The sequence below is a fragment of the Procambarus clarkii genome, chromosome 65, assembly GCF_040958095.1.
Source record: "Procambarus clarkii isolate CNS0578487 chromosome 65, FALCON_Pclarkii_2.0, whole genome shotgun sequence".
Lineage (NCBI taxonomy): Eukaryota > Metazoa > Arthropoda > Malacostraca > Decapoda > Cambaridae > Procambarus > Procambarus clarkii.
The window spans coordinates 20,904,052-20,917,550 of record NC_091214.1 but is presented as its reverse complement, the minus strand read 5'-3'; the positions used below and the strand labels follow the sequence as shown (position 1 = coordinate 20,917,550).

At 45.0% G+C, this 13,499-nt stretch overlaps 1 protein-coding gene across 1 annotated transcript; it reads right to left on the bottom strand.

Moving 5' to 3' along the window:
* Positions 1-1,633: 1,633 nt before the first annotated feature.
* On the bottom strand, positions 1,634-13,280 carry LOC138355013 (uncharacterized). The gene is made up of 3 exons (XM_069309723.1): positions 13,029-13,280; positions 7,928-11,253; positions 1,634-6,147 (listed from the first exon to the last, which is right to left on the bottom strand). Exons 2-3 carry the CDS (start codon positions 11,238-11,240, stop codon positions 2,471-2,473), a joined length of 6,990 nt encoding a protein of 2,329 aa, XP_069165824.1. The 5' UTR covers positions 11,241-11,253; positions 13,029-13,280; the 3' UTR covers positions 1,634-2,470.
* Between the last annotated feature and the right edge of the window lie 219 nt (positions 13,281-13,499).

The window sequence follows — 13,499 nt, the reverse complement described above, 5'->3', positions numbered from 1 at the left end:
CCCATCTTCAGGGTATGTACAACGCCCAGATGTAATCTGCCTCTGTGTTGGGAAAGTAAGCTTACTGTAAGCCTTCTTTCGAGGAGTGTGCGTCAGTTGCTTGGGTTAACGGTAGCTGGCAGAGTTTGCTACTGGTCGTCCACTTGCCTCGCTCACCGCTATGCTGCTGCTGCTCGTAGAGTATCGTAGTGACTGAGTGAACTAAGGGAGGCAGGTGCTGATTTGCGGCCGTTGGTTTGTAAGAAACACGCTACAGTACATATGTTTATGTATATATTAATACAATTAATAATATTTGTATAAATAACACTTTCTTTTAGTTATAAACAATGAAATTCTACGAATTTTTCAAAACAATATTTTGACATAACAATCATAAAATTTCCACTTTAACGTGAATTGGAATCGTTTCCTTCTCGATGAGTAATTTAACCAACCTAAAATTGCCTAATATATTAATACGTAACAAAAGTAATGAACAAATGTCCAGTTAAACGTCTTTTACCTAGGCTACTGTTAGTGTGTGTGTGTACTAGTTGGAGGGAAGTCATCATTATTTCCTCTTTTTTTATTTTATTATGTATCTCTGTAACCCTTTTCACTGCCGGCGTGGAGAATATAAATGGTGTCCCATTAACAAATGTCAATAGTTTTTGACTAAAATGCGTGGGGGTGAAATGAGAAATAACTATGTTTTACACATACAAATTTGTACTCTCAAAGATTAAACAGTGAAATTCTGTGATGTTTCAAAACAATACTTTGACATAACAATCACACAAAAATACACACGATACTGTGTTCGTGTGTATTGCTATACACTCGAACACAAAAGTATTTGTTGCTATACTTTTGCAACAAATATATAGCACATGTTGCAAAATCAGCAAGAGGAATGCCTGGCCACATGGTTATGTAAGACAAAGTTGATTCTTAAGCTGAAATGCGAGTAAGTAAATACAAGTATAGTGATGTTAAGCGCTGGCTGAGAACCCTGGCTTAGGTAACGGGTTGCGTGTGGCGTCTCGGGGGGGCCGCCTCCCTGCACGTGTTCTGAAGGCTCCCACGCCCCCTCTCCACTCCAGTACACCGTGAGAAAATCAACAAGGAGCCAATGAGGATTGTTGTAAAGTAGCACAGGCTATGATGAGCCCGTACTGGACTTGCCAGACCCAGGAGCGGGGCTGAAACTGTGCCAATGGGGAGGATTCCAACCCTCAAACTTGGTACTCGCCAAGCCCAGGCTCTAGACCGCTGCGCCATTATGGCTAGGCGCTGCATGCCGTCAAACACATGGTTAACATGTCTCAAGTGACTTACAGCCGTCACCTACATAGATTTACCTGAATTTACCTGGGGGCCACTAACACTCCAGTGGCCTCGACGGGGACACGAAGTCGGCAGCTTGTCAATGGTCCCCCCCCCCCTTAGGTATTCTAGATACTCATTCAGCGATCTCATACGATTATTTTAAGAATACATTAATATTGATTTGGTTTAGCATTATTTAAGTTATGTAAGCAATTATCAAAAGAAGGCATCAAGCCGGGAAGACTATGTAGCAAGTTAATACAGCTGTAATACAGTAGGGTTGCATCCTGGAGAGGGTTAGCATTTGGATTTTTGTTTGGGGGGGGAGGGTCAATACCTCCTATTGACCCAAGCAAGGTGCTCCTATTGACCCACGTGAGGAAACTTGTATGGACCATTAATATAAGCATAATAATATAAGAGAAATAAAACTAACGCCTTTACATCATAAAATAAGCTTATCAGTTGTTTAGGAACAAACGTGTCTCTAACGTTATCTATTATTCAATTATAGACTTTACGGACTACAATTTTCCTTAATAAAATGTATTGAAGGAACCTTATAGTTGTTGTGTTATTGCAATATTTAGGAAAACAAATAAGTCTTTGGTGGCATAAAAACATGGCAAATATATTTATTGTCGTGGCTACATTCCGTAATAGCAATAACACTCACAACAGTTGTGTAAACTTATAAATAATTATAATGGAAAGTAATCGGGTGGTATTGATCGTGGGGCCTTCCAATATTCATTTATCTGTGAAGCTTTGTTTTCGTGCAAATGATTTATTAGTTTATTTGAAGTACCATCTGATCTCAGCTTGGCTAGAGAGGTGTTCTTGCGTCAGCACCCTGTTGCAGATGATGAGTCACAATAACGTGGCTGAAATATGTTCACCAGACCACACACTAGAAAATGAAGGGACGACGATGTTTCGGTCCGTCCTGGACCATTCTCAAGTCCATTCTGAGAATGGTCCAGGACGGACCGAAACGTCGTCGTACCTTCATTTTCTAGTGTGTGGTCTGGTCAGCACCCTGTTCTTGCGTCAGCACCCAGGGTGTCCAGTGCTTCCTGGAGATGTTCCAGTGACGGCTGCGTCTGAATCACTTCCCTCTAACAACATTTTGATGTTTTTCTCTCTCTCTCTCTCTCTCTCACTTCTGATCTGCAGCACTCTGAAGTGTTTCAAGGTAACCGCCACTTTCAGAGATGAAAGAATTAATGTTCTGAGCAATGACGTGGTCTGTCTGCACTCCGTCAGCCACTTGTCTTCGCCTCCGTCCGCGTGAGAGTATAGGCCCCACAAGCGCTAACATTGTGAGCACGACGGGCATGTAACAGGTGGGACTACTGAGACACCCAACACTCTCAGCTGCCGGCTTCTTCTTCTTCTTCTTCACGGCTCTCTTCTCATCCTCTTGGTTCTCCGTAACTGGATCGTCGTTTTGTTCCACGTTAACTAGGGCAGAGACGATGGCGGAGGAGGCTGCTGCTGCGTCGACTACTTCTAGTGGTCTAAAGTGCAGCTGCGGGAGAACCGGTTCAATCAGTTCACTGGCATAGTCATCAGAGATTCGTGACGCTTGTCCCGTATTCTGCTGATATTCGTTATTCTCATCTGTGGAGGAGGCAGAATTATGTATAGCGCCTCGAACCAGTGCCTCATAAAGGTTGACGTTAGGTTCATAAGAAGGTAGGAGATGAAACGTAGCGTCTTCCAGCGGCACGCTACTAGCAGTGTCTCGACGCTTGCGACCGAGCACAGGAACCACGAGAGGAACTGCCATTGCACCAGTGGCTCCCATCGCCACCGTCAGTGCAAGACCAACAGCGCACCATTTGGTCTTGAGGCACATCCCTACGTTGTCCTCGGGCTCTGGTGTATCCTGGATGTTCTCACCAATGGCATCCAGACGCTCTTGATTAAAGGAAGTCGGCGAAGTGGTTTGGGGAGTGATTGGTGATGATGGAGGGTTGGTGAGGGTGTGGTGGCTCGGCTCTGGGCCGGAGCCAGCAGTGAGAGGTGACAGGGAAGGTGCAAGGTGCTCCTCAAATGCGTCTTGCAAATATACAAGAGCCTGTGGAATATCTTCATTCGTGCCTTGCAATAGAGGGACTACACTTGGGTATGATTCATTCATAGTCTTCGTGCTTTCAATTCGCACCTGATCATATTCGGTCGGTTCAGTATGATGAAACTCGTGAGCATCGACGCTAGTATCAAAATAACTTGCATTCGAGATATCAACGTGGAGGGTTTCGTTATATTTTGGAATTGCGCTATGAAACCAGTGTTGGTTTCTGATGTTATTAATCTGGTGTGGTGGACCTGTAGCAACGAGCGGCATGTGGGCAACAGGGAAAGGGAGGACATCATTTTGATGTCGCAGTTCTTCCTCGCCCTGTTCGAGAGCATCCAGCAGCTGTGGGTCAATGGTTCGTATAGATTGCAACACTAACGACTCTATAACCCCAAGAATTATTGGATCATTAATATCCATATCGGAAAAGAGGGTTTTAAAGGTTTGTAACCGTTGTAGTTCCTTCCATACCGAGGCAACCACGCTGGACAAGGAACCGTCGATGTGAGGACTACTTCCTCCGTACTGCTGGGAGTTCATTTCGCTGCTGGTAGAGACACTTGACCACTCTGAACGGTCTGGAAATATAGAACTGTTGTTCTTCAAGGATACGAAGCTCTCGGGGCTTCCATTACTCAGTTCAGCGCCAACAGTTACCGGATAGTCCTGGAATGCGCTGTTCTCAGCACTGAAAACATAAGGAAATAGGTGTTGTGGCGGCCTGCTGCCGGTGGCGGCAACGATGCCAGAGCTGCTGCTGTGCTGACTGACGGGGGAGCCAAGAGCAGCAGGGTTCCCGACGCCTTCGTACGGGTAGAGTGGAAGAGTCGTTGTCTGAGTTCTTGTAACAGTAGTTTCTCGCGGTGCATATTGGTGGTACACAGGCCGGGGCACGTTGAATTGATAAAGAGGATGATAATTGTCCACGATACCACTATTGTTTACTGCTGGCAGGTGATGGAAAGTATTACTCTCTACTGATGGTGCATTGTAATTCGGCCTGAACGATGTCGCTAACGATTCCGCAATACCAGCACTTGAAAACGTAGATGTATAAATTGAGTCGGTGTCGTGAGGTAGAGCAGAGGTGGTGTTACCAATAAATGTTACGCTCGTGGAATTGAAAAGTCCATATCTTTTTGTAGAAGATGATTTGACATCTGTTGTTAAATAAGTTAGATTGTCGGATACATGTAGGGTCACTGAACCATTCTCTGTCACTGATAGACTAATATTGTGAGGGAAGTATCCAGGTATGGAAGTTTTCTGTGAATCCTCAGGATTTTGTAAGAAATTATTTCGGTGGAGGTCGTCGCTACCCGGAACCGGAGCGAGAAACTGTTGGACATGTAGAGGAGCTTCAGACTGATTGATATATGACGGTGGTGACACGCCTGGCCTCGCCGCATCGTCTTGGGTACCAGTAATAGTTGAAAACCCATGTGACAGGACGCCTGCCAGTCGATCTGGCTCGGGTTTCATATTTACGTAAGGAATATCATGTAAGCTCTCTTTCTTCAGTCCGCTAAAGATATCAGAGTTTCCACTTAAGCTCTGAGTATCAGGAGAGAAGTAGAGCCTCTCTGGCATCTGGGAGGTATACTGCGACGACACTGATGCAATGTTATAGTCTCCAGGAAGTCCAATTACTGGGACCTGGAGATGACTGGAGGAAAAGTCTCCCAGCGGTAATGAGTTTACATGCGGACGAGATTGGCTTTGTTGCCAGTTCGAGGGAATTTGAGAATTTTTCCACAAATTGAAACCGAATTGTGGTAAAGTTGGTTGACTTATTGATTGAACTGGTGCCAAATTGTTGTTATTCAATAACAAATTGTACAAAAGTGGGCTGAATTGGAGAACTGGTGGATTTTGATGAGGCAGTGGCGCTGATGGCTCTGACCTGAACGGCTCCAAACCTGGCCTCAGCAATGACGTAGGCGAGTTAAGAGAGGGATTAAGGCGAGCGGGATTAGGTTTAATCCCTTGGAAGTAGGTATTGTAGTTATGTAAGTTATTGACATGAGGTGGGATCAACATGTACACTTCCTGATGTGCTGCATCTGTACTGGACACTTGCTGAAGTGCTGCATGTGTACTGGACACAGACTGCAGGCTCGGTTCCTGTTGTTGTTGTTTCTGTCTATGTTGTGGTTGATGTTGCATATATTGTTGCTGGAGCTGACTATACTGTGGTTTAGGAAGGTTATATAGCGACTCCAAGTAACTAATTAATAGTTGACGGTGCTGATGCAGCAACCACCGATCTTCACCCTCGAATTCCTGCTGATCCATTATTTCTTGAATGAGAGCATGCAACTTTTCTTTGGAGGCTGACTGAAGAGAATTTATGAGTTGCTGTAGTTTATAGTTTTCAAGAAGCTGTTGTATGGTCGGTGTTCCTTGACCGAAGTGTCCAGGATGGTGAGAGACGTGTCCATCAGGGTGAGCTGGGGTCAAATGCGACACGACTGGCGGAAAGAGCTGTGTCGCACTTGATAAGAGGCTCTGGAACGCCCCCGAGTCCGCCTGTGGCGTGGCGCCGGTGGAGGGCGTTTGAGCGGGAATGTCGTGGGGAGCCCCGGTCTGAATGAAGGCCGAGGTAGGGAGGCGACTAGTGGCCACCAGGGTCAGTTGGCCGTCGACAAACTCCCATACCTTCACCGCGACGTGGGGAACTGTCGCCTCTGAACCATTTTCTCCCGCGTTTGTGGGTCGGCCGTCCACAACTGGACTAGTCACCGGACGCCCTGGAACATAACACATTAAATTACTTAAAATCTTTTAAAATAAGTAAACAATAATTTACAAATAGTCGAGGGGCCCAAGTTTTATTATTAAATAAAAGATTACAAATGACACTATTTTACCTGTATATAATTTTGAACAATCTGTTCTCATTTATATAGTTACTTTACGTTATAGTTCATATTAACTCTAAAGTTTGATGTGATCAATTCTAGCATCAAAACTATAGGAACATCTTATTTATACCGCTGGGAGGTCAGGAACGTACAAAATGAACTGAAGAAGGGCGAAAATAAGGAGTAAAGGTAAGATGCAAGGGTCAATAGACCAAACAAAGATAAGTTAAGTGATAAGAACCCAGGTGGTGACCGTAGAGGGTTTGGCGTATTGACCAGTGACGTCATCGTTGGCGTATTGACCAGTGACGTCATCCTTGGCGTATTCGCGTTCCGGTCTTGTTCTATCTCTCGTGGTGGGTAGAGTGCTCTCACTCTCATGGTGGGTAGAGTGCTCTCACTCTCATGGTGGGTAGAGTGCTCTCACTCTCATGGTGGGTAGAGTGCTCTCACTCTCGTGGTGGGTAGAGTGCTCTCACTCTCATGGTGGGTAGAGTGCTCTCACTCTCGCGGTGGGTAGAGTGCTCTCACTCTCGCGGTGGGTAGAGTGCTCTCACTCTCATGGTGGGTAGAGTGTTCTCACTCTCGTGGTGGGTAGAGTGCTCTCACTCTCGCGGTGGGTAGAATGCTCTCATTCTCATGGTGGGTAGAGTGCTCTCACTCTCATGGTGGGTAGAGTGTTCTCACTCTCGCGGTGGGTAGAGTGCTCTCACTCTCATGGTGGGTAGAGTGTTCTCACTCTCATGGTGGGTAGAGTGTTCTCACTCTCGCGGTGGGTAGAGTGCTCTCACTCTCATGGTGGGTAGAGTGTTCTCACTCTCGCGGTGGGTAGAGTGCTCTCACTCTCATGGTGGGTAGAGTGCTCTCACTCTCGCGGTGGGTAGAGTGAATAGTTCCGTTATCTGAGTATTTATGACGGGTTGTTCCACTTATATGTAAAGGGCTTCAAGAATTTGTAATCTTATTACATCTTGGACTTTGTCTAAAAAGTGTTTGTAAAAAAGTAAAAAGTGTTAAAAAGTTTGAAAGTGTTTTATTCAACATTTCTCTTGTTAGGGTGATGTCATGGGCTTCTCTCATGTGAATTTTAGGGGCACCTGATTGAAGATGACAGGTCAAACGCCTCGTGTGCTTGGTCGACGTCATACCTATGTACTTAGATTGAAGGTTACATCTTTCATGGGGGGGGGGGCAGGTGTACATGGGGGATGTAACGAATGGAGCAGATCTGTGATGGTGTGCATAGTGGTCTTCGTACTTATAATTATTCTCTTGTTCATGGCGATGCCAAAACTCCTCCCAAGCCTGTTAATTGAACAGAGGGGTTGTCAGACTGTTGCAGTAAATACCTTAAGAGTCATAATGGTCCGTTCTGGGCCATTATCAAGTCGAGACAGTTAAGCAAGTCCCAGCTGTGTCTGGGTACAAGTGACAGGATGAACAACCCAGCGGGTTTTCTTCCTATTGGGGGAGTGTTGTACATGCTGCTATGGCGGTATGTTCACTCACAGGATGAGTGGCGCTGCCCAATAAACTCGCTCCTCGGGGCAAAATTTTTTTTTTTTAAAGTCGTGTCTTGATAACGACTCGAAAACGTCGCCGTTTCTCCATCTTCTGATGTTTAGTCATCATATCCTCAGCCACGTTATTGTGACTCATCATCAACAATAGTTATCATCATTGCTGGAACTGAGAGTATCTGGGCGGTTTTTCGACGCAAGAGCTTCTCGACCAACCATCCTGTTAGGCACGTAGCTGGACTGCTCCGGCCTGAGGGGATTCAGAAAGTCAAAGGTGTTAAAGTGAGACTCTGGTAGCTTGGCTCCTTGGCTCTGTGGCTTAGGGTGCCCAAGTACTCCTCCGTCGTTGACCGGGGAGATGTAGAGTGCAGGCGGCTGACGGCTGACTGTGGCGGCGGGAGTACTCGCACTCACCATGTTACCCTCCAAGAACCCCGTCTTACGAACGTCCAGATTGTTTACATTGTTTTGCAATTGAACTTCGATCTTTTCAAGTTGCGACTGACTAACGTGAGGCCCTTTGTAATGTGGACGCCATATGGGGTTTAAATTAAGGTCGCTCTGGGTTACATCAACATTTCCTAACTTAGTGTTGAATAGAAGATGTGGCATCGAGTCACTGGTTGGCGTGTGGACTAATGGGGACGCGGGTGGATGGTGGCCAAGTGTCGCTTCTGGGCCCAACACCAGCTGCAGGAGGGCCTCCACAACCCCCAGAGTGTATTCCTCTACACCCCCTAGAGTGAGTTCCTCTACACCCCCTAGAGTGAGTTCCTCTCCTTGGTTGGTCACATCGTCATAGTTACTGAGAGTCTGATGACCATAATAATCTTTATTTAACGACTGACTGTAGTTATCGTGCATTGAATAATAATTATATTCCTCAAAGGTCAAGGAATTATCTGTTGAGGGCAAAGTATGTGGCTCAGGAGGTTCAGATAAACTGGGAAGAGTTACAAGGGAGGTGGAGATGGGGTAAAATGATATGGCACTCTCTTGTGAGTCTTCAAGATCCGTTGTTTGTGGCGAGATGCCATAGTCATCTATGTAGATTTGTGGAACAAGATTATTATTATTAAATCCAGGCATCCAAGGAGTATTAAGTTGCGTATGTGTAGGTTTAGAGGAAAGAGCGGCAGTGTAAGGCCAAGTTAATGTCGTAAGACCAGGAAATTCATGTGGAAGCGGCCCCAGCACATGTGGGCGATCGCCCTCTATCTTTTCCTCATGCTCGTCCCAAACATTACCATAGGCAGCATAGTACTCACTCAAATCGTCCTCGTAGAAGTCGTATTCAAAGTCGGGGCCAGCACTACCTTCCTGCGCTGGAGGCGAGCTAGTCGAGGCCACCGTCTCGGTCTCTTGGATGTTCCCTACTTCGGTGTAAACGCCTTCACGGACTTCGTCCTCCGTCACTGGCTGCAAGATTGGTATCCTCGTGAACTTAGATTCAAGAGCCAAAGCTTCTGTTGGTTTTGGAGTCGTTAGAATAGTCCACAACGTTTTAGGAGTTGTATAATCTGTGCTGGCATTCATAAAGGGCTGCGAGGTAGTATTGTGCACTTTTAATCCTATTGGTCTAAGACTTGTGGCCCATGAAGGCGTCAAGTGGATGCTCGTCTGGTTCACTGTATCATTATTGTTCAAGAGTGAGATCTTATTCTTCTCTGCTTCTTTGTTTTTGAGGTTAATGCCAAGATTAATATTTTCTGCTGTATGTTTTGGATAATGGGACCCCTTGTTGATATTTTGGTTCAACGAGGAAAAATCATTAGTTCTGGTTATTTCTCCCAGGACTTCCTGAATCAGCTGATGGTCTGAATCATCTACATCTATTGTTGACATAGGTCGAGGAGAAGCACTGGGTCTGAAATTTGCATTTCCATGTTGTTGGGAATTTGCAATCGTTATTTGACCCTTTGCAGGACTGGTGTGAGGCTGGCTTCCGAAGGCGCTAAAACTTTCAGAAGGATTTCTGTGTAGTTTCACTGTCGTCTGCACTGGTCTGAATGTTGTAGCAAGTGTAGCGACTGTTGGGCTGTCGAATGTTTGCACCTTGACCTGACTGTCATTGAGTTGTATAATCTGTGATTGTGTAGGCCTCCACGTGGACACTCGCTCAGACGCAGTGGTTACACTCCACGGGGCGGTAGGTACAGGCCAAGTGCTTGATCCGATGGTAGCGGTTGAAGACAATGTAGTTAGCTGGGGTCTGATTATAGGTGGGAGCGTTATGGTTGATGGTGGCCGAGAAGAGCTGGAGGACCATGTACTTAGCCAGGGTTTAGTGGTTGAATACGTTGTGCTTATAGATAACTTAACAAGTGAAGGAAATTTAGTAGTGGGAAAGGGCCCAGCAGCTGAAGGGGTCCTAGTGTTGGAGATGGGCGTAGTTGATGAAGTGCGTTTATCGGGTGGATTAGGTTGCGTTCTAGACGGTGTTCTTTTCGGTACTGTAAGTCTAGTAAATGGAGGAAACCATGTAGCTAAAGCAGGCTGCTTGGTTGAAGATAACATTGTGGTGGTCGGTGATCTTGTGATGGCAGGGAACAACGTGCTTGAAGAAAACCAAGAAGTTGAGGGTCGTCCTGAAGGTGATCTTGTACCTGGAGGTCTTCTACTGGAAGGGTATCTTATGGATGAAGGGGAACCTTCCGATGCAAGGAATGTTGAGGGAGGTGGAACCCAGGTAACCAACGACAGGTTCTCCGTTGTACCGAGTTGTGGGTCAAGCACCGATGCTTCTGTTGTTATCCCAGCCTTGGTCCTGGTTACATCGAACGGGATATAAGTTTGCACTTCCCTTGTGGATCCTTTTTCTGTTGGGGAAGTGAAATAATTGTAAGACTGAATCGAAGGAGTTACAGTACCTACTAAAGACGTGTCCAATATTTCAGGAGTTGGTGTGTTTGCTTCCGTAATGGTGTGTGCAGTTTCATGAAAATACGGCACTGAAGCTGGTACATTTGAGGCAGCTGTGGATCTCCGAGTAACTGCTGCCTTAGACGCCATCACCGGAAAATTAGGTGCAGATTCAACTGAAGGTTCTCCAGAGACTGGCTTCTTACCTGCGAGTTTGCTTCCCGCAATCTTCTGTCGAATATTACTGATGTTAGTGGCAGCCCAATCAAAGGCTCCGGCGTCATTATTGCCCGTCACGAATGTTAAGCTGTTGAAAGGCACAAAAGATTTTCTTCTTGCCATTCTTGAGCTGAGTTCGTTCTTCACTTCCTCATTAAACAATAATTCATCGTTCTCCATCCATGCCTCACCATCCTCAGCACTATTCCTACCCTGGAGATTCATCCATTGTCCGCGAGCCCGCGAAATGTTCCCTTGTCCTTCAAAGTCACTAGGGATATTGAGGTCGTCGAGAAGAGGTTTCGGAGAAGCAGAGTAGCAGAGGCCAAAGAGCAGGAGGAAGGGGACCACGGAGCCTCTCCACGTGCTGGATCCCATAGTACACCGCACTCTGCAAAGAACATGACTGTTTAAGTAAAGTTACATTGGGCAAAGTTACCTTCACCTGATGCTCTGATTCACCTATCAGTAAATAGGTACCTGGGAGTTAGACACCTGCTATGGGCTGCATCCTGGGGGTGTGTGTGTGTGTCACCACATTAGACAACCGAAGGTTAGAATGGCGGGAGCCAAGAACTAACAGCTCGACCTTGCAACCACACATAGTAACCCAGTAGGCTTAGGAACCTTTACACCAATTGTTTGACAGTTGAGACGCGGAACCGAAGAGCCGAATCTCAACCCCCGCAAGCACAACAAGGTGAGTACTTGCCTCTGGTCCTAGAACCTCCTCCTAGCGGGCGTCATGGGACGGTTGGCGGTAAAATTTGAAACTATTACGTGCGGCGTTGATACCACCTTTAATAGCTATAATTAACCACATGATGAAGGTAATGGCCGAGTCCGAGGGTGTAGACTGTAGAGAGTCTCCTGTTGTTGTCTAACTGGCGTGTGACTGGCCATATGGATCACAGGGTCTAAATTTTAAGTCCAGGATCTAAGCTCTAACACCATAGTGTCCAGGATCTAAACTCCGTAAAAAAATGCAACTGTTTTACCAAACTAAAAACGTAATAACCCAACCCCCGCCAGCCTAGGCTTTGGTGGTTGAATCGTGGGTTACCAGTGTGTGTCAAAACTATACTCACAGGACCGTTGTATGCACTTTACTCTTGAGTGGTTCCCATGACATCTACATGATTGTGGAGTTATACGTGGGAGCCTGGGCTCCCACGTTGTGATCAGACGTTTGGCGTGTGCAGTCTGATCTTATGCTCACTCACGCCTCATAAGATGGCTGCAGTGTGCTCCACGACCCGCGACTCGAAGCCTACTGCAAGGCGCGACTCGTAGCCTGTCGCGAAGGTTAATGAATGTATATCACGCTAATACTCCAGCTCATATACAGGAGTTTTACAATCGAGTAACGGAGATGGGCTCATAGGAGCACAAACTCTCTGATGACAATGTTGGCGAGCAACCCACCTACACCCCTCGTTATTGCCTGATAATCGTTTAGCTCTTGATGTTAAAACTATTCAAAAGACACGATGTCAGCTATACTAGAACAACATAGCGTAATGATGTACATGGAGCAAAGCGTATACGCTTAAGGGGGCATAACTTAGGAAATTAAAAATTGTTCAATTACAATCAAACTTTATAGTGATAGGTGTGAGGGAAGGAATGATGGCTGACCACTCCCCAGTTGGGTATCCAAGCAAGAAGTATCGAACCTGCAAGAAGCGAGTCGTTGTATCTTTCAGTACAAGTGTTTGGACATTTGCCCACTGAATAACACCAATGAACAGCAGGAAGTACACACCTATCTTGTCAAATAAACATGAGATTGAAATTGAAATAAGTTTATTGAGGTAAAATACACACAAAGGGATGAGGTGGCTCAAGCTATTCTCACCGCGTTCAGTACATCGTGTTAATACATACATAGACACACATCTGTTAATACATACATAGACACACATCTGTTAATACATACATAGACACACATCACAAACAATAAACGTATTACCGAACATTCTGAGAGATAAACATATACATTTCCTCCTTTACACAAGTAAAACATGAGATAGGCTTCATAAGTGAACCATTTTAGACAAATAATGAGATGGGAACGTATTTTTAGAAACTCTCAAAGTGAACTATCTTTTTATCTTTGTATGAAAATACACAAATTTGTATTTTAGTGTAATAATTAAGTCTTACCTGTTTATATATGTCACATATTTCAGCGGTTGAAGTTTTTTTTCTTCTTAGGCTACAGAAGTCACTGGGATCAGCAACGTAATTCCCTTCTGGCAACTTTCTTTACTCCGTCTTGATGTAGTGTTCAAATGAGTATTGTATCCTCTCTCTATAAACAAAGAACTTGTTAGTTTTAATTGTACAGTATGTGTGCCCTTAACAACAGTCCGTCTTGAGACAGAGAGAGGCAAAAGCTTTCGTTTTATAGTTCTCAGATTCACGATATAAATATATATATATATATATATATATATATATATATATATATATATATATATATATATATATATATATATATATATATATATGTTTTCAATTTTTTTTATCCATGCTTTATTTGCATGTGGTTTCTTGAGTATGACAAGTGTCTTGGAATGATGTTCATAATACTGCAACGTATAAATTCAAATTCAAATTAAAAAATAACATGTG

What these genes read in the sequence shown, in the direction of transcription:
- LOC138355013 (XM_069309723.1), bottom strand. Translation starts at nt 11,240, where the DNA reads ATGGGATCCAGCACGTGGAGAGGCTCCGTGGTCCCCTTCCTCCTGCTC. An exon ending in CAGCAATGATGATAACTATT is followed by an intron (nt 6,148 to 7,927) that starts GTTGATGATGAG and finishes GTTATGTTCCAG; the next exon opens with GGCGTCCGGTGACTAGTCCA.